At 43.3% G+C, this 21897-nt stretch overlaps 1 protein-coding gene across 2 annotated transcripts in view; it reads right to left on the reverse strand.

The window, feature by feature from the left end:
* RFTN1 (raftlin, lipid raft linker 1) overlaps positions 1-21897 on the reverse strand; it is a 205277-nt gene that overhangs the window by 27261 nt on the left and 156119 nt on the right. For both annotated transcript variants that reach the window (XM_060011523.1, XM_060011522.1), the window contains exon 7: positions 17228-17343. In XM_060011523.1, the coding sequence (XP_059867506.1) occupies positions 17228-17343 (116 nt within the window). The remainder of the gene's footprint in view (positions 1-17227; positions 17344-21897) is intronic.

The raw sequence follows: 21897 nt of genomic DNA on the forward strand, positions 1-21897 counted from the left end.
CAGTATCCTGTGATAAACCATAACGGAAAAGAATATGAAAAAGAGTAGACATATATACGTATAACTGAATCACTTTGCTGTACAGTAGAAACAGCATCAAAGATGATGTCACAAAGAGTTGGGCCAGGAAGAGCAAGGACCTCAAATGTCGAGGAGGGACTCAGCAGAGAGCAGGAGAGAACACAAATGGAGGGACAAGTAACCAGGGTGTGATCTGGAAAACCCCACTTGGTCACAGCTCAGAGCATTTGGAGTATTTGGAGAGGAGTAGTCGGTACACTGTTCACCTGAATTAAACTTATTCATTACAATTGCTTTCTTTTTTTTTTTTTTTTTTTTTTTTTTTAACATCTTTATTGGGGTATAATTACTTTACAATGGTGTGTTAGTTTCTGCTTTATAACAAAGTGAATCAGTTATACATATACATATGTTCCCATATCTCTTCCCTCTTGCGTCTCCCTCCCTCCCACCCTCCCTATCCCACCCCTCCAGGCTGTCACAGAGCACCGAGCCAATATCCCCGTGCCATGCGGCTGCTTCCCTCTAGCTATCTACCTTACTACGTTTGTTAGTGTGTATATGTCCATGACTCTCTCTCGCCCCGTCACAGCTCACCCTTCCCCCTCCCCATAACCTCAAGTCCGTTCTCTAGGAGGTCTGCGTCTTTATTCCTGCCTTACCCCTAGGTTCTTCATGACATTTTTTTTTTCTTAAATTCCATATATATGTGTTAGCATACTGTATTTGTCTTTTTCGTTCTGACTTACTTCACTGTGTATGACAGACTCTAGGTCTATCCACCTCATTACAAATAGCTCAATTTCGTTTCTTTTTATGGCTGAGTAATATTCCATTGTATATATGTGCCACAAATTAGGTATTCTCCATGCTGTGTTATTGATTTTTTTGCACTTAAATACAATTGATTTTTTTATATTTAAATGTATCCCATTACATTTTATTGGGCTGGTTTTGACCTAACATTGATAAACGAGTAGATAATGAGATTGGAAGGAGTTTAAGAAATCAGGGAAACCTACTCAGAAAAGAAGCTGCATTAGATAAGTAATTTTCAAGGCTTCTTGTTTTGTTTCTTTTCTGTTTTTTAAAAAGTAGTGGGAGGTTTTCCACAAACATCAATGTAATCTAACTTAGAAGCCCAATATGTAAAAGCAGATAGATTCAGAAAAAGCAGCTCTGGTTCCCACTGATGTGGCTGGGTTGTCCAGAATCTTCCCCACTCCCCGCTCTCAACGATTCCCTCAATTCTTCCCTCCCCCACCCACACCACGCCCAACTGAAATGTTTTTGTGGAGCCCAAGAGCATCCCTGTTCTTTGGATCTTGACGGCCATCCAGTATACTCCACGGCCTCCCACAGGTCCCCCATCATCTAGGTCTCTTCACGAGGCACTGAAAATGACATGAAACAGGACAAGGCACAGGATGGCATCACAGGGCCCACGAAGAAAGACCCCCATCCAATTAAAGATGTTCATACTTAGTGTTAAGCAGTTCCAAAGGAACTACTTAAGCAGTTCCAAAGGAAGCAGGCCCTTCCTTTGCATTTCATCTTGCTAAAGTTCTTGCCAAGTGAATTTAAAAAGGACAAATTCCAAGGAAGGGTGATGAATGATCACTTAACTACAAGAACATCCTCCAACCCTCCATACTCACTGATTTAATATACTAAGTTCTTGCAGAACCATTTGCCCTGTCCTCACCTGTGGCTCCCAGGCTGTCTATGCATTTAAAAAATTATTATAGGGGTCATGAGAAGGAATGCAGGCAGTTCTCAGGAGCAAAACCAGCCCTTGGCTGGCAGCCAGCAAGGAAGCAAGGACCTCAGTCCTGCAACCACAAGGAGCTGGATTTGGTCAACAACCTGGATGAGCTTGGGAGCAGATTCTTCCCCCAGAGCCTCCAATAAGGAACACAGTCCTGACAAGCCCTGATTTCAGCCTTATGAGACCCAAAGGAGAGGACCCAGTTGAGCTCACCCTGACTTCTGACCTCCAGAAACTGGAAGACAATAAATTGTGTGTGTGTGTTTAAAACTCTTATAGAATCATCCACCACCCTTCTAATCCCAAACACATTGGGAAAACCTAAAGATAAAGCCCTTCTTATCACATTGAGGGTTGCCTCTTTTTTGTCATGCACTGGATGTTTTAAAGCCTACTACTGTTTAAAAAATGCATTTGTCCCATGATTCTGAAAGCGTGATGATTTCCTTCACTCTCTCTTCCTCTGCAGCCAGGCTCTAAATTCGCCTTGCCCCATGGTCTTCACCAGACCACACACTTGCCTCTCCCCTCTCATCAGCCTTAAAAGGTTCCTGGTGATTTAGGGCCTCTCACCACCCCTCAGGAAGCCTGACAAGGAAGAGAAGTTATTTACGGGTGTGGAAAGACCAGGGGGTGAGCATTCATTTTTAATGACTGCACTTCTTCCCCCCAGTTAAAGGAATCAATCCTTCCTGCCTGGATTGAATCCATTCATCATGTTTTCACAGTGGCTGACACACAGTAGGAACTCAATATTTATTTGTTGAATAAATTTTTAAAAGGCTTAACTTACTTGTATGACTAAATTTTGCATAGGAAGTGAAATATGGGAATCTGAGAAAACAGGACCACTGAGTTTATGGAAGAAACAGAGTGCAGATAGAGAGTAAAAGTCAAATTCTTCCTTTGTCATCCCACTCTCTGAGCTGTCACCAAGTCCAAGTTTAGTCTTCCTTAAAATACTTCTAGGAGCATCCCTGCTTTCTGTCCCACTCAGTGGCCAACTGTTGGTTGCCAAGGCCAACAGCCCAGGTCCGCCTTCCTGGCTGACACCCTCTCCAGCCCAGCTCACCATGATCTTGACAGTGACGTGGGTCTGTGACCCAGCCAATGGGACAGAAGGGAAACTCTGCTTGGGAGTTCCTGGGAAAGGTCTTACTTGCTAATAATAAAGGGCACATGGCAGGAAATGCCCTCTTCTTTCCAACTGTCATTATGTTCCCATGAGATGCTTAGGAACTCTGCAGCCACCTTGGGATTAGGGTCCTGAGGGGAGACCTAGCAGACAAACTGAGGACCGGGATGCGGAAGGTGACAGTCCCCGGGTCCCTGGTGATGTCCTCAAGCCGCTGAAAAAGATGACACTGCAACCCCCCATCTTCCTCCAGACTTGCTGCCTGGTGAGATGCGATGACAAATCCCTACTGTTCAAGCCACTGCCAGGTGGATACTCTGCCTTGACAGTGAAAAGCATGCTGATTGATACCCATGACCACCACATATGACATCACTTATATGTGGAATCTAAAAAATGATTCAAATGAACTTATTGACAAAACAGAAATAGACCCACAGACGTAGAAAACAAACTTACGGTTACCAAAGGGGAAAGTGGGGAAGGGATAAATGAAGAGTTTGGGATTAGCAGATACACATTACTATATATAAAATGGATAAACATCAAGGGCCTACTGTATAGCACAGGGAACTACATTCAATATCTTGTAATGACCTATGATGGAAAAGACTCTGAAAAAGAATATATATATAACTGAATCACTTTGCTGTACACCTAAAACATTGTAAATGAACTATACTTCAATAAAAAATTATGTTCAAAACAAGAAGTTGTATAAGAAAAAAAAAATGTGGAAGACAACAGAAAGTGGAATTACTCAACTCCTACTTTACTTTCTTTTCCACAAGGAGAAAATAAATACACCTAAAACCTAAGAGAAGAAAGGCTATGGGGAGACAGAACTAGCTATCATCTAAAAACTAACTTTTAATTACCCAAGTAAAATGAATATTTCTCTACATAAAAATGAAAATATTCCAGATAAAGCTGCCTTCCACCCTTCCATGCCAAGTCACATGTAGCCACCATCATCAGCTTGGTGGCCACTCTTCCAGGCCTTTTTCTACATTTACATATTCCCACACAATATACATCATATTATTCTGTGAAGTTTTTTTCCCCATTAATGGCATCACACTGGTGAGGGTATCTCTGTACTGGTCAGGGTTCTCCTGAGAGAGAGAACCAACAGAATGGATAGAGAACAGAGAGACAGATTTTTAGACAGATAGATAGATAGCGACAAAGAGACAGAGACAGAGAGAGATTGATAGATAGATGGATTGATTTGGAGGAATTGACTCATGCGACTGGGGGGCTGGCAAGTTCAATGTCTGCAGGGCTGGCCCTCTCTTGATGTCTCAGCTGACTGGATGAAGCCCATTCGCATTATGGAGGGTTAGTCATTTGCTTTGCTCAAAGTCTACTGATTTGAATGTTAATCGCAACTAAAAAACACCTTCACTGCAACATCTAGACTGGTGTTTGACCAAACAACTGGGTATCACAGCCTGGCCAGGTTGTCCCATAAAATTAACCATCACGGTTCTTCTGCACCTTGTTTCCCCACTGGACAACATTTCATGGAGTTCCTTCCGTGTCAGTCTGTACAGAATGACTGCATGCATAGTAAGGACGCACCATCCACTATTTAACCCTTCTGCTACTGATGGACGCACACCTTGTTTCCTTTTTCCTGTTACTAATAATGCTGACACCATGTCCTGGCATCAGCATTCTTGTGAACATGCCTCTGTTTCTCCAAAAGAGATGGACGTGAGGTGTGGACTTGCGTAGGGGTGGGTAGGGGTGGGCATTGAACATTTTTCATGGAGGTTGGCAACCTGCCCTCCCAAGCAAACCTCAATTTTTTAAATGACGAATTTAAAATTCATCAAGCCGAGAAGAATTCCATTTTAAGGAAAAGGTGCTCAGCACACTGGCATGTCACTATCAAAGGTAGATGCAAGGAGGAACTTGATCAAAGTGAAAGCTGGGAGAATAGACATTCTGTTGTCCCAGCCACTGGCAGACTCATCTGAGCTGCGGTTTGCTCTGGGTCGGAAGGAGTGGCGTTACCACCTGGGAGGGCGGGCCTGGACCTTTCACGGCAGTGACCATCCATGGGAAAATCCTCTGTACCACAGGAACAAGGCAGAGACCTGCTATCTTTGGCACTAAAGGCTATGCTATCAGAACCAAAATAATTATCTTGGAGAAATTGTGGCAATGAAAAAAAATGCCAGATGGTTTAAAAGGAACAAATATTGGCTCCCTTGTAGGAGCAGAAGGTGGTGAATTCTAGTCACCGCAGACATTGACGTTACTCCCTGGCAGATCCCAGTGTGGACCGTTACGTGGATGGTCAGGAGTCCTTGGAAACAGAAGATTGATGCCCAGAAGGCTGCGGATGTCCATGCAGACAAAGAGGGACATACGAGTTGTTAGATAGGGTTGTGGGACAGGTGGGGTGGAGTGTACCCCAGAGTGGGTTCCAATTACAGAGATGCCTGTTACCAAGCCTCTCATAAGTCCTTCAGGGACAAGACGGTGACCGCTGGGTGGAATGACAGGGCCATCTGAAACCTCTGCAGACGGGGCTGGGGCCACATTAGGGCCTGAGGGAGAGATTCCCACAGAATGCCAAAGGACCGTGTCCTCCATCCACCCGTTGGACACTGGATCAGACAGAAGCAACCCTATGTAGGAAATGCTCAGAGAAGCCAGGGCTGGGACGATTCCCCCAGACGCAAGATGATACTGTCATGATCACAAATGTCTCAGCAGGCTGGAAAAATGGGCAGAAACCAATGGGAGGCGATTCAACAGCAGACTGAACACACAGGTGGAGGAGGGAGACAACACCTGACAACAGCGCCTCACGGGATGAGAACTGTGGGTGTTCACAGGCTGTAACAGGTGCCCCCAAAGTTCATTCAATCTCCAGCTGCACTAGCAGAAGCCCAGGTCCAGCTGTAGCGAGACCAGGTCCTTGCAGGTAGTGGGCTGCTCTTCACGATGCCCTTCGGATCCCAGGATGCTGTGCAGGTGAGCACTTCCAGGGTAAGTCTTCCGTGCTCCCATACCTGTCCAGGTCAGTTAGACCCATGATCACAGCTACATGTCTTAATTTAAATTATTTAAAATGGATAGGAAGTGCAAAGAAGTTGTTTCTAGGAAAACTAGATAGAATGCTTTGAAGAGACCTGACAAAGGACAGTTGCTTAAAAATAACAACTGTGGCCACTGTTTGGCGGGGTGGAGGGGGCTGGAAAAGACCAGGAAAAAAAATCATGAAAACAGAAGGATTCTGCAGTCAAATCCCTTTGCTACACTTTACAGACACTAACGCTGGCCATCAGCGACTGCACACTTTGGTTGATAAAAGAAGAATGAAGTGGGATTCTAATCAGCAGACGCCAAACTCAAAAAGATTGGCACATGGAATGTGTAATTACATATTTTATACTAAAATGTGTAAGATGTGAATATGCTTTTTTCTCTTTTTAAAAAATGTAATTGAAGTATAGTTGATGTACAGTGTTGTGTTAATTTCTGCTGTACAGCAAAGTGACTCAGTTATACATATGTATATTCTTTTCCATTATGGTTTATCACAGGATATTGAATATAGTTCCCTGGGTTATAAAGTAGGACCTTGTTGTTTATTCATCCTGTATATAATAGTTTGCATCTGAACTTGTGGTGAGGGATACCTTCAAGATGGTGGAGGAGTGAGACACAGAGATCACCTTCCTCCGCACAAATACATCAGAAATACATCTACACGTGGAACAACTCCTACAGAACACTTACTGAACACTGGCAGAAGAACTCAGACTTCCCAAAAGATATATATATTTTTTCCCTTTTTCTCTTTTTGTGAGTGTGCATGTGTATGCTTCTTTGTGTGATTTTGTCTGTATAGCTTTGCTTTTACCATTTGTCTTAGGGTTCTGTCTGTCCTTTTTTTTAAATTTTTTTTATTTTTGTATAGTTTTTAGTGCTTGTTATGGGTGGATTTGTTTTTTGGTGTGGTTGCTCTCTTCTTTCTTTTTTTTATTACTTTTTAATTGTTTTTCATGATTTATTTTTATTTTAATAACTTTATTTTTATTTTATTTATTTTCTTTTTTTTTTCTTTCCTTCTTTTTTTCTCCCTTTTCTTCTGAGCCATGTGGCTGACAGGGTCTTGGTGCTCCAGCCAGGCGTCAGTCCTGTGCCTCTGAGGTGGGAGAGCCGAATTCAGGACGTTGGTCCACCAGAGACCTCCCAGCTCCACACAATATCAAACAGTGAAAGCTCTCCCAGAGATCCCCATCTCAATGTTATGACCCAGCTCCACTCAACGACCAGCAAGCTACAGTGCGGGACACCCTATGCCAAACAACCAGCAAGACAGGAACCCAACCCCACCCATTAGCAGAGAGGCTGCCTAAAATCATAATAAGTCCACAGACACCCCAAAACACACCACCAGACGTGGACCTGCCCACCAGAAAGACAAGACCCAGCCTCATCCAGCAGAACACAGGCACCAGTTCCCTCCACCAGGAAGCCTACAAAACCCACTGAACCAACCTTAGCCACTGGGCAGGCACCAAAAACAACGGAAACTACAAACCTTCAGCCTGCAAAAAGGAGACCCCAAACACAGTAAGTTAAGCAAAATGAGAAGACAGAGAAACACACAGCAGATGAAGAAGCAGGGTAAAAACCCACCATACCAAACAAATGAAGAGGAAATAGGCAGTCTACCTGAAAAAGAATTCAGAGTAATGATAGTAAACATAATCCCAAATCTTGGAAACAGAATGGAGAAAATACAAGAAACGTTTAACAAGGACCAAGAAGAACTAAAGAGCAAACAAACAATGATGAACAACACCATAAAGGAAATTAAAAATACTCTAGGAGGAATCAATAGCAGAATAACTGAGGCAGAAGAACAGATAAGTGACCTGGAAGATAAAATAGTGGAAATAACTACCACAGAGCAAAATAAAGAAAAAAGAATGAAAAGAATTGAGGACAGTCTCAGAGACCTCTGGGGCAACATTAAATGCACCAACATTCGAATTATAGGGGTCCCAGAAGAAGAAGAGAAAAAGAAAGGGACTGAGAAAATATTTGAAGAGATTATAGTTGAAAACTTCCCTAATATGGGAAAGGAAATATTCAATCAAGTCCAGGAAGCACAGAGAATCCCATACAGCATAAATCCAAGGTGAAACATGCCAAGACACATATTGATCAAACTATCAAAAATTAAATACAAAGAAAAAATTAAAAGCATCAAGTGAAAAACAACAAATAACATACAAGGGAATCCCCATAAGGTTAACAGCTTATCTTTCCGCAGAAACTCTGCAAGCCAGAAGGGAGTGGCAGGACATATTTAAACTGATGAAAGGGAAAAACCTACAACCAAGATTACTCTACCCAGCAAGGATCTCATTAAGATTTGATGGACAAATTAAAACCTTTACAGAAAAGCAAAAGCTAAGAGAATTCAGCACCACCAAACCAGCTTTACAACAAATGCTAAAGAACTTCTCTAGGCAGGAAACACAAGAGAAGGAAAAGACCTACAATAACAAACCAAAACACTTAAGAAAACGGTAATAGGAACATACATATCCATAACTACCTTAAATGTAAAAGGATTAAATGCTCCAACCAAAAGACACAGACTGGCTGAATGGATACAAAAACAAGACCCATATATTTGCTGTCTACAAGAGACCCACTTCAGACCTAGGGACACATACAGACTGAAAGTGAGGGAATGGAAAAAGTTATTCCATGCAAATGGAAATCAAAAGAAAGCTGGAGTGGCAATTCTCATATTAGACAAAATAGACTTTAAAATAAACACTATTAGAAGAGACAAAGAAGGACACTACATAATGATCAAGGGATCAATCCAAGAAGAAGATATAACAATTGTAAATATTTATGCACGCAACATAGGAGCACCTCAATACATAAGGCAAATGCTAACAGCCATAAAATGGGAAATCAACAGTAACACAATCATAGTAGGGGACTTTAACATCCCACTTACACCAAAGAACAGATCGTCCAAAATGAAAACAAATAAGGAAACAAAACCTTTAAATGATACTTTATACAAGATGGACTTAATTGATATTTATAGGACATTCCATCCAAAAACAACAGAATACACTTTCTTCTCCAGTGCTAATGGAACATTCTCCAGGATAGATCATATCTTGGGTCACAAATCAAGCCTTGGTAAACTTAAGAAAATTGAAATTGTATCAAATATCTTTTCTGACCACAACGCTATGAGACTAGATATCAATTACAGGAAAAAATCTGTAAAAAATACAAAAACATGGAGGCTAAACAATACACTACTTAATAACCAAGCGATCACTGAAGAAATCAAAAAATGCCTAGAAACAAATGACAATGAAAGCATGATGACCCAAAACCTATGGGATGCAGCAAAAGCAGTTCTAAGAGGGAAGTTTATAGCAATACAATCCTACCTCAAGAAACAAGAAATATCTCAAATAAACAACCTAACCTTACACCTAAAGCAATTAGAGAGAGGAGAACAAAAAAACCCCAAAGTTAGCAGAAGGAAAGAAATCATAAAGATTAGATCAGAAATCAATGAAAAAGAACTGAAGGAAACAAAAGCCAAGATCAATAAAACTAAAACCTGGTTCTTTGAGAAGTTAAACAAAATTGATAATCCATTAGCCAGACTCATCACGAAAAAGAAAGAGAAGACTCAAATCAATAGAATTAGAAATGAAAAAGGAGAAGTAACAACTGACACTGCAGAAATACAAAGGATCATGAGAGGTTACTACAAGCAATTATATGCCAATAAAACAGACAACCTGGAAGAAATGGACAAATCCTTAGAAAAGCACAACCTTCGAGACTGAACCTTGAAGAAATAGAAAATATAAACAGACCAATCACAAGCACTAAAATTGAAACTGTGATTAAAAGTCTTCCAACAAACAAAAGCCCAGGACCAGATGGCTTCACAGGCGAATTCTATAAGACATTTAGAGAAGAGCTAACACCTTTCCTTCTCAAACTCTTCCAAAATATAGCAGACGGAAGAACACTTCCAAAATCATTCTACGAGGCCACCATCACCCTGATACCAAAACCAGACTAAGATGTCACAAAGAAAGAAAACTACAGGCCAATATCATAGATGAACATAGATGCACAAATCCTCAACAAAATACTAGCAAACAGAATCCAACAGCACATTAAAAGGATCATACACCATGATCAAGTGGGGTTTATCCCAGGAACGCAAGGATTCTTCAATATACACAAATCAATCAATGTGATACACCATATTATCAAATTGAAGGATAAAAACCATATGATCACTCAATAGATGCAGAAAAAGCTTTTGACAAAATTCAACACCGATTTATGATAAAAACTCTCCAGAAAGTAGGCATAGAGGGAACTTAGTTCAACATAATAAAGGCCATATATGACAAACCCACAGCCAACATCGTTCTCAATGGTGAAAAACTGAAACCATTCCTTCTAAGATCAGGAACAAGACAAGGTTGCACACTCTCACCACTATTATTCAACATAGTTTTGGAAGTTTTAGCCACAGAAATCAGAGAAGAAAAAGAAATAAAAGGAATCCAAATCAGAAAAGAAGAATTAAAGCTGTCACTGTTTGCAGATGACATGATATTATACATAGAGATTCCTAAAGTTGCTACCAGAAAACTACTAGAGCTAATCAATGAATTTGGTAAAGTAGCAGGATACAAAATGAATGCACAGAAATCTCTTGCATTCCTATACACTAATGATGAAAAATCTGAAAGAGAAATTAAGGAAACACTCCCATTTACCACTGAAACAAAAAGAATAAGATACATAGGAATAAAGCTACCAAAGGAGACAAAAGACCTATATGCAGAAAACTATAAGACACTGATGAAAGAAATTAAAGATGATTCAAACAGATGGAGAGATATACCATGTTCTTGGATTGGAAGAATCAACGTTGTGAAAATGACTATACTACCCAAAGCAATCTACAGATTCAGTGTAATCCCTATCAAACTACCAATGGCATTTTTCACAGAACTAGAACAAAAAAATTTCACAATTTGTATGGAAACACAAAAGACCCGAATAGCCAAAGCAATCTTGAGAAAGAAAAATGGAGCTGGAGGAATCAGGCTCCTGGACTTCAGACTATACTACAAAGCTACAGTAATCAAGACAGTATGGTACTGGCACAAAAACAGAAGTGTAGATCAATGGAACAGGATAGAGAGCCCAGAGATAAACCCACGCACATATGGTCACCTTATTTTTGATAAAGAAGGCAAGAATATACAGTGGAGAAAAGACAGTCTCTTCAATAAGTTGTGCTGGGAAAACTGGACAGCTACATGTAAAAGAATGAAATTAGAACACTCCCTAACACCATACACAAAAATAAACTTAAAATGGATTAAAGACCTAAATGTAAGGCTAGACACTATAAAACTCTTAGAGGAAAACATAGGCAGAACACTCTATGACATCAATCACAGCAAGATCCTTTTTGACCCACCTCCTAGAGAAATGGAAATAAAAACAAAAATAAACATATGGGACCTAGTGAAACTTAAAAGCTTTTGCACAGCAAAGGAAAGCAGAAACAAGACGAAAAGACAACCCTTGGAATGGGAGAAAATATTTGCAAATGAAGCAACTGACAGAGGATTAATCTCCAAAATTTATAAGCAACTCATGCAGCTCAATAACAAAAAAAACAACCCAATCCAAAAATGGGCAGAAGGCCTAAATAGACATTTCTCCAAAGAAGATACACAGATTGCCAACAAACACATGAAAGGATGCTCAACATCACTAATCATTAGAGAAATGCAAATCAAAACTACAATGAGTTTTCACCTCACATCAGTCAGAATGGCCATCATCAAAAAATCTACAAACAATAAGTGCTGGAGAGGGTGTGGAGAAAAGGGAACACTCTTGTGCTGTTGGTAGGAAGGTAAATTGATACAGCCACTATGGAGAACAGTAGGAGGTTCCTTAAAAAACTAAAAATAGAACTACCATATGACCCAGTGATCCCACTACTGGGCATATACCCTGAGAAAACTATAATTCAAAAAGAGTCATGTACCACAATGTTCACTGCAGCTCTATTTACAAAAGCCAGGACATGGAAGCAACCTAAGTGCCCACTGACAGATGAATGGATAAAGAAGATATAGCACATATATACAATGGAATATTATGCAGCCATAAAAAGAAATGAAATTGAGTTGTAGTGAGGTGGATGGACCTAGAGCCTTTCATACAGAATGAAGTAAGTCAGAAAGAGAAAAACAAATACCATATGCTAACATGTATGTATGGAATCTAAAAAAAAACAAAAAACAAAAAAGAAGGTTCTGAGGAACCTAGGGGCAGGACAGGAATAAAGATGCAGACGTAGAGAATGGACTTGAGGACACGGGGAGGGGGAAGGGTAAGCTGGGATGAAGTGAGAGAGTGGCATGGACATATATACACTACCAAATGTAAAATAGATAGCTAGTGGGAAACAGCCACATAGCACAGGGAGATCAGCTCGGTGCTTTGTGACCACCTAGCGGGGTGGGACAGGGAGGGTGGGAAGGAGACGCAAGAGGGAGGAGATATGGGGATATATGTATATGTAGAGCTGATTCACTTTGTTATAGAGCAGAAACTAACAGAAAAAAATATTTGGAGACTTGGAAAAATTATATATGTATTTGAAATTAAAAAAAAAAATAGTTTGCATGTGCTAATCCCAAACTCCCAATCCTTCCCTCTGAATATGATTTTCTTTGGTTCTTTTTCACTGACTTTTTCAGTTAACCCACCAGCTCCCAAGACAACTGCATCTACTCAAAGCGCTTTCCCTACTGTCTTATGTTCAGTTCTGGTGGCAAATTTCACAGGAAGCACTTGTGAGCTAGAAGAAAGTCCAGGGAGCGGGATGAGGATGGAGAGGCTCTATGGCTCACAAGCTCCTGGTGGCATCCTCCAAGTCCATTGCGCAGTCAGGCTGAGGGACGCGCAGACAGAGAGAAGAGGACGGTCCCTTTCTCTGCCTCTCTCTTCCTCTTCACCTATCCGTCTATGTAGCTTCCCCCTTTCATTTCAAAGAATCACCCTTTCTGGTCACACTCTAGATTGTAAGCTCATAGAGCATAAGCCAAATACCTGTCATAAATGCCCTATTGATGGACTTTCATCCCATTCACAACTGCCTTTAATTTTAGGCCATAGGTTTCCAACTGAGAAAAATGCAATTATTTGCACTTGACTCCACATGTTCCCTAGCCCAGCCTCCTCTGGGCTTTTGGAACAAGATCAATGCAATAGGCAGAGGATCTTTCCAATTGATGATCCTGGGTGACCGATACAAGAAAACAGTATTTACTTACTCTATGCCAAGTACGACATTCACAACTTTTAAATACATTATCTCTTTTCATTCTCATTGACTTCGAGAAGTTGTTACCCGTGTCTCCATTTATACAATTGAAAAATGGAAAAGCAAAGAGGGGGTGGTTTCCTTTTCATACACTCAGCAAGAAACAAGAGAGCAAGATGCCTACCCAGGCCAGATTCGAGAATCCACATTCTCTTTCCAACATACCGCACTGTCTGCCGAGGTGTAAAGAGCCAGGTAGGTTGTGTTGTGAAAGTGTGTGTGTCTGTATGTGTGCGTGTGGTCTGGGGTGCGGGGGGAGAGGAAAGCCAGGAAGATGTGGCCGAATTAGACTGGCACATCTGCACACAGAGCTTGAGGATATTAACGGGTAGAGGAGTAAAGGGGCAGAAAAGGGACAAGTCAGTCCCAACTGTGAGAAAAGACAAAAAGCTGGTCTGAGATACTTGGTGGTCAGAGCCCTGGGAGGCTCCAGGAGGAAAGTGGCTGCTAGAAAAGCAGGATCAACCACAAGCCAAGAGGGAGCTGCCCAGGGCTTGAACAGGAAAGGCCTTCCCCAGAGGCCATAAGGGTGGGGAGGAGAGGAAGGAGATGGTCTCGGGGATAGAGGTGAGGGAGGTAGATACCCCCCCGCACAGCCAGAGGCACGTGCAGAGGAGCAGCTGTCTGTGGGTCGGAGCAGGGGTCGGACAGAGCTCTTCCAATTGCTGGGCCAGGGGCAAGCCCACCCCAGACTGGACCCTGCTGGGCTGTGCTGGTAACAGCTGCATATACATGGCTCCTCTAAGGCAGGGATTGATTCTCACAGTGGGTTGAATAGGAAACTTGGGGGGAAAGCCTGGACGTGTGTCTTTTAAAAAGCTTTCCAGATAGACACAAGCTCGATTTGAACCGAAAGGCTTTCAACCCAATTCAGGAAGCATTTACTGGATGCCTTGGGAAACAAAGATGAACATCCATTGACAGATGAATGGATAAAGAAGACGTGGTGTATATATACAATGGAATATTACTCAGCCATAAAAAAGGATGAAGTAATGCCATTTGCAGCAACATGGATGGACCTAGAGAAGATCATAGTAAGTGAGACAGAGAAAGACAAATATCATATGATATCACTTACATGTAGAATCTTAAAAAAAGATATAAATAACTTTAAATACAAAACTGAAATAGACCCACAGACATAGACAACAAATTTATGGTTATCAAAGGGGAAAGGTGGGGAGGGATAAATTAGGAGTTTGCGATTAACATATACACACTACTATATATAAAATAAGTAACCAACAAGGACCTACTGTAGAGCACAGGGAACTATACGCAGTATTCTGTAGTAGCCTATAAGGGAGAAGAATATGAAAAAGAATATATAAAGTATGTAGAATATATATATATATATGTGTGTGTGTATATATATATATATACATACTTTATATATTCTACATACTTTATATATATATATATATATATATAAAACGGAATCACTTTGATGTACACCTGAAACTAACACAACACTGTAAATCAACTATACTTCAATTTAAAAAAATAACAATTTAAAAAATTGACAGGGGCACAAAATGACAACTGTGTCCTTACTTGAGTTTGTAACCATTATCTCCCTCCTGCAGACATTTTATTTTCTAATATATTTATTTGTTTGGCTGTGCCGGGTCTTAGTTGCAGCACGCGGGATCTTTTTAGTTGCGGCATGCATGTGGGATCTAGTTCCCCAACCAGGGATGCAACCGGGGCCCCCTGCACTGGGAGTGCAGGGTCTTAGCCACTGGACCACCGGGGAATTCCCTCCCACAGACTTTTTAGATAGTAGGCGTTCCCTCCAGTTACGCATCAAGGTCACATTTTAAAATTTCAATATTTCAAAGGCTGAAGAAAGATGAATCATTGGGGTGCTTTTCCTATCACCCTTTTCATCAAATATCACACGACCATAGACATCTGGGGAAAGTGGCATCTGTACCGTTCTTTCAGACACTAGTTCTTAAATCCGAGAAAGCTTCAGAACCACCTAGAGAGCCTGTTAAAACCCAGATGGCTGGGCCCACCCGCAGTGCTTCCCATTCAGTAGGTCCAGGGTGGGGCCCAAGCATCTGCATCTCTAACAACTTCCAGGTGCTGCTGCTACTGGTCCTGGGACCACACTTTGAGAACCACTTTCTCAGGCAATTTTGGATCATTGCCATCAAACCATCTTTATTGAGGAAACCACAAAGCCTGCCTTTCACAGCCACTTTAATGTGCAGACAGCAAGGGATTTTATACACATCCCCACGGCCCGTGGCCGATCGCATGTGCAAAATCACTCAACGTGTTTCTGGTGCAGCCACGCATCGCTTGCTGATACAGCCCTGTATCACAGAGCAAACCGAGTGCTGCAGCTCGTGGGTGCAGGGCAGCCAGCATGAGCTTGTCCGGACGGGGTCCTTGAGATCCTGCATCTACCACACGTGGCAGGCTGGGTGAACGGACCGCCCCATCTTACAGTTGTGGAAGTTTAGGGTCCCCAGGGGGGACATGACCTGCCCACATTGGACTCTGCATTTTCGACAGAGCCTCACTTCCTCTGCACCCCGTTTCCAGTTAGGGGCATGGAGGCTCACTGGGACCGATGGCGGGCGGGACTCACTGGCGGAGCCTGACGGGGAAGCAGGTCATCACCTACCTCCTTACCTTCCTCACTACTTATGCCTGCAGGACCCCTGGCCCCCAACCTAACTGGCCCTGGATGCTGTGATTTTGGAATTCCTGTTTCTGATTATTACAGTTTTTCTGTGGACTCTATTCTGTCACATTTGCAGGCAGCTATTTCCCATCCCTACTCAGATGCGGGCTGTCCCCCGCACCCCTGCTCCCCACCTCAGGCCTCCTCAGAACAGCTGAAGGCTCAGAGGCTAAGCAACGGTGCCCGTGGAGCGCTCCACCCCAGTTCCAGGCGGGGTACTGGCCACAGGCTGCAGTGCCAAAGGGCACAAGGGTGTGGCAGGTCCCAGTGCCCCGCACTCTGCACAAGAGCTGCTTCCTCATCTGTCCTCCTCTGGCACAGAGACCCCCCCTGTCTGGCAGGGCCCCTCAGAGTGACGCCAACCCTGTGTCCTTCTAGGGCCAACTTGAGAGCATTCAGAAATCAGTCCCCTATCTTCAAACATGCCGGATGCTGGGTGGACAAGAGACTGGTCTATAAAGTCCATGTTTCAACAGTTGCAGAAATGCCTTTAAAATACACACCAGCAAACCTCAGAAAGAAATCAGCTCTCCCCTTCCCAAATCCCAGCGCAACACAGCTTGAGGAATTCCTCTGCCCACAGCAATCTGGTGGCCTTGCGGGTCAATGCTTCTCAAAGACCGCCTTCTACACTTAATGGGCCAGGGTTCTAACCTCCCTGTGCCTCAGTTTCTTCATCTGTAAAATGGGAGCAATCACAGTACTCAGACTTATTGTGCAGGTTAAGAGAGCAGATGCATATAAATTTCTTCTGGCATATAAATTTCTATGGCCCCCTGTCAGAGGGGGCCATACAGTCTAGCTCCAATAACGACGATGCTCTAATTATTATGGGGGCCACAAACTATGCGTTTGACTCACTTATGTCACTTAGCGCTTTCAAATTAATGAGAGAAGAATCTTTTCTACCCGGCACACACAATGTGTTTTTTCTACAGAAAGGGAAAAGTGGGGCCCATCCCCCAACTGGGGGTGGCATAGGAGGGGCACCAAAGGACGAAAGGGGTCCTCACAGGGTGTATGGAGGTCCAACTGCCGTTCAGAGGAAAGCGACGTCCAGCAGCAGCCACACTCAGAGGAGCGAGCTGGTAAAACAATCACTGTCCAAACAAGAAAAGCACCACTGCCAATCCCAGCACTTACGTCCAGAACCGTCCATTGTTCCACTACAATAGCATCGTAGCCCTGCATGGTTTTGCTATCTTCTGTGGAAACTGCTTCAAAGATGAATACTCCATCTGTCAAGCCGTGTAAGGAATCTGTGGAAAAAGAAAAGGCGGGGTGGGGTGGAGGGAGGTTGCTGTAAACCGTCTGTGGCAGAAGCCTTACAAGCAGCAAAAATTTTCACTGCATTCATTAATAATCCCAATCAGAACATCTTTTCAGCATGTTAATTAAAGAAGGCATACACAACCACAGAGTCTAGCCCCATCAGAATGAATGAGACTAATTTACCTCGCAGTTTTGAATAATATCCTTGATTTTATGAGCCCAAATTTCATTGTTAGCAATCACCATTTGATTTCATGCGTTTACCTTCCTTTTCATGCTCCAACATCAGAATGCACTGGGGAGAACTTATTCGGGGGAAATGCAGTCACTTAGAGACAGTTTTTAGAAGAAAACTATATTGAGGTGAGAGAAATTATTTTGAAGTGGGGATAGATGCAACGCAGCGCTCTGGGCTTGCAGACACAGTTCAGATGCGCTGATTCCTCGACATTTGTGTGACATGGGTGCAGTATATGGGACACTTCACGCAGCTCTTGTCAGGAGGTGAAATTTGGGGGAAGGGAGAATTTTTCAAAATGATTTACCATTGAAAATGTTTCCCTGGGCACTGCTATAGTTAATGGTAAAGTTCCGTATAATTCAACAAACCTACATCAAACATAGCATGATTCAGAACTGTCTCAGGCAATGAAGATGTCAAGAAAAACACAACAGGGTCCTTGCCCCTGAAGAAGACTTTCAAGGAGGCACTTTTTAAGTTAATGGCTCCTAAATACCTAGATTCACTTAGATGAGGGACTGTGGAAACAGACGAATGGACTCAGAAGCAGGTGGTTTGGGCCCATGCTCTATCGGAAAAGGGATCTGACCCTTTGAGGGGTTTGGTTTCTTGTCTGTGAAAGGGGGTTGTAGACAGAGAATTCCTCCTGGTCAGTATTCTACAAATCACTGTTCAGTCGCACTGTGCTGGACTGAACTCTGTCCCCACCCCCCACCCCCGATTCATATGTTGAAACTCTAACCTCCAAAGTGAGTACATTTGGAAATAGATCCTTTCCAGGGGTAATTAAGGTTCAATGAGGTCATAAGGGTGGGCCCTAGTCCAACAGGACTGATGTCCTTACAAGAAGAGGAAGAGACACCAGAGCACCACCCACCCTAACCCCCTAACCTTGCACAGAGGAGAGCCCATAGGAGGACACAGAGAAGGTGGCCATCTGCAAGTCAGGAAAGGAGGCCTCACCAGAAACCGAATTTGCCAACTCCCTGATCATGGACGTCCAGCCTCCTGATCTATGAGAAAATAAATGTCTATTGTTCAAGCCAACCAGTCTGTGGTGTTTTGTTATGGCAACAGACATAAAAATATGTTTAGTGATATAAAGGACAATTCACACAATAATGTGATCTTTTCTTCATCAGGAAGGAAAGGGAGAAAAACACAGAAAGCCCCCTGAGTCACACTGGAGTTCAGGAACTGCCAGTGCTTTCCAGAAGTTACAAAAAGACAGACAGATGGAAACATATAGCAACCTTCAGCTTCTGTCTTCCAACAGACCTCACAAGCAAGTCAAAAAGCCGTCAGAATGAGAAAATTATTTGCAACAACAAAAATAAGTAATAAATAAATGGCTACGTTTAACACTCTTTATTGTATGTAAAAAGTTTCCAGGACTTCCCTGGTGGCGCAGTGGTTAAGAATCCGCCTGCCAATGCAGGGGACATGGGTTCGAGCCCTGGTCCAGGAAGATCCCACATGCCGTGGAGCAACTAAGCCCATGCGCCACAACTGCTGTGCTCTAGAGCCCGCAAGCCACAACTACTGGGCCCGCATGCCACAACTACTGAAGCCCGCGTGCCTAGAGCCCGTGCTCCACAGCAAGAGAAGCCACCGCAATGAGAAGCCGTGCACCACAACGAAGAGTAGCCCCTGCTCGCCGCAACTAGAGAAAGCCCATGCGCAGCAACGAAGACCCAACATGGCCATAAATAAATAAATAAATAAATAAATAAAAAGCTTCCAGGGCTGAAGGGAATTTTAACTGCACGACCTTTCCAGAGAACAACTTAACAATGTCTCAAAAGACTGAAACACAAAAGTCCATCCTCTTTGACTCAGAAACCCTACCTCTTTCAGTCTATTCTGAGCACGCTGGCACCCATTATGTGCCAGGTACTCTTGTGATCACTGGTGACAAATGAAGACCCCGCCCCCATGGAGCTTCCCCTGCCCTGCAGGGGGAGAAAACATAATGTCCCAGGGTATAAATGCTATGAGAATATAAAGTGGGCTGGGGCGGGGCGGGGTGTTGCATGGAGGTAGAGGCGATGGCATGGCTGTTTCTGAAAGAAGTGCTCAGGGTAGTTCCCCCCACTTTGAGTAGAGATTGAACTAACTGCAAGCCAGGTCTGCGGGGTTTGAGAGTTCAAGGTAGAGGACACAGCTTGAATAGAAATGAAGAGTGAATGAGGGGTCACCAAGGACCAGACAAGCAGCAGAATCATGAGAAGAAATTCAAGACTAAGACAATGGTGGGGAGATAAGCCAACCAGGGGCTTATCCATGTGACTCGCTTGGCCAGTGGGATCTTAGCGGGTGTGACACAAGCAGGAGCTTGCAAAGCACTGGCGTGGTTGAACTTGATCTCACATCTGCGCCACCACTTTGAGAGCACATGCCCCAGCTAGCCTGTTGGAACAGAGCTGCCCCGGTGGAGCTTAGCCTAGATCAGCTGATCCATAGACCTGAGAGTGGGCCCAGCTGCCTCAAAGAAGTTGCTCCAGGCAACCTACAAATATGAGAGAATAAATTATTACTGTTTTAAGCCAGTGAGCTCTGGAGTGGTTTGTTACACAGCATCATCCTGGCAATATCTGACTGTTACAATGCCCAAATGAAACTTAAGAAATCTGAGACCAGTGTACTTCACTTAGCCTGGGGAATATTCCTGATTATTCCAGAATGATAGAGGGGCCTGACCAGCTCAACAAACCACAGCTCTGAGGGGAATTCCTGGAGCACAGCAGCCTCATCCTGATATTCTTCCTACGGACAAGACAAAACTCCATTTTAAATAAGATCCCTGTGGGTTAATCAATACTATGCTCCTTTTTTGTATTTGTTTCCTATACCGAGAGTCTGTTACCCATCAGCCTTGGCAAAAGTGCTAAGCTTGCCTCTCTCATCCGCTCTGCTAAAAAGTTTCCCCCAAGTGTTTGTTCAATGTCCTCCTAAAAGACATTTTACTAAGGTGACCGAGGAAGGACAGAACTGCTCTCTGGCTGAACCACATTTAAATATTTTGGGCTCCAGGACAAGCACGGACTATAGTCCAGCTCACTTACCAAGTTCTGGGTAACACAGGTCCAGCTGGAGCCCCTGCCACAGTAGGGATGCCCTACGGAACCCCTTTGAATAAAGCTTTCCCAAGTCCTGACCTGGTGATGCTTGGGACCAGAAGATACTCACTGATCCTTCAGTAGCCTATGATCACAGCACACATTTCTTCAAGGCTTCTACAAAAATATGTTATACCCCATTTCCAAAGTCTCTACCTACAGATCTCCTTACTGGTAAGCCTCTAAGCCCTTTCAACGCGCCTACCACATGCTCTAAGTATTAGAGTGCTCAGCACGATATAGATAGAGTTGAGGTCCACTTGGGGAAGGAGACAGTGCAGCTCATCCAACTTTCTTTCCTACCCCCTGCCTGGCATCCCCTCCTTCGCTCCAAGTCACAAGCTCGGGAGGAGGGCTGTGTGGTCCAGGCTTGGGGGCGTGAAGCAGGAACAAGCCAGGTCCTTATTTACCATCCTCCTAACTCAGTCCTGCCTGCAGCGTCTCAGCCCGCTGCTCAGCTCTTCGGAATCCAGACTGCTGATTCACCCACTTCACTACACAGCAAGTTCAGGATGGCTGTCAAAATTTGGTCATCTGTAACAGCAAAAAAGTCAATGAACCACAGCCAGCAGACAGCTGGGCTTTTAAAGAACCCCTTGTTTTGACGGCCTCATCCACCACCCGTCTCTTCATCACCTTCCTAGCTCAGCCTCGCTGCAGTGTGCTCCGAGCTGGTATAAATAGGTCTCTCTCAGAGTGCAGCTCCCCATGCAAAAAGGTTAAATCATCCTCCATCTATGGAAAACATTCCATTATCACTGCATTTTTTTATTAAAGTAAAGATGCTTCCCTACTGTGCACAGAAAGCTATTTGCCCTGGCATTGTATAAATATTTGATGCCGGTCTTTTGGCAAAAGGACACCTTAACTTTCCAAGTTTATGCTTTACAAGAAGGATGTGAGAAAAGGAGATTTGCCCTATTAGCCCCAGAGTAAATTCTATGCGAAAACTGCTCTTCCCCTGCAGTCTCTGGGACACGAAGACTCCATCTAGCAAGCTACCCTTCAGGCTCACCCTAGGTGCTGCACCTCTCCCAAGTCCAGCGTGAAATGCACACGCCATCGACATAAGGGGTCGATGCATGTGGTCTACTAGAAAATGTTACTGTTCTCCTTCTACAGGCTAGGATGGTTTAAATGCCCACACTGGCGTCACTGGCATAACAGATGTCCTTGGCCCC

The sequence above is a fragment of the Delphinus delphis genome, chromosome 4, assembly GCF_949987515.2.
Source record: "Delphinus delphis chromosome 4, mDelDel1.2, whole genome shotgun sequence".
Taxonomy (NCBI): domain Eukaryota; kingdom Metazoa; phylum Chordata; class Mammalia; order Artiodactyla; family Delphinidae; genus Delphinus; species Delphinus delphis.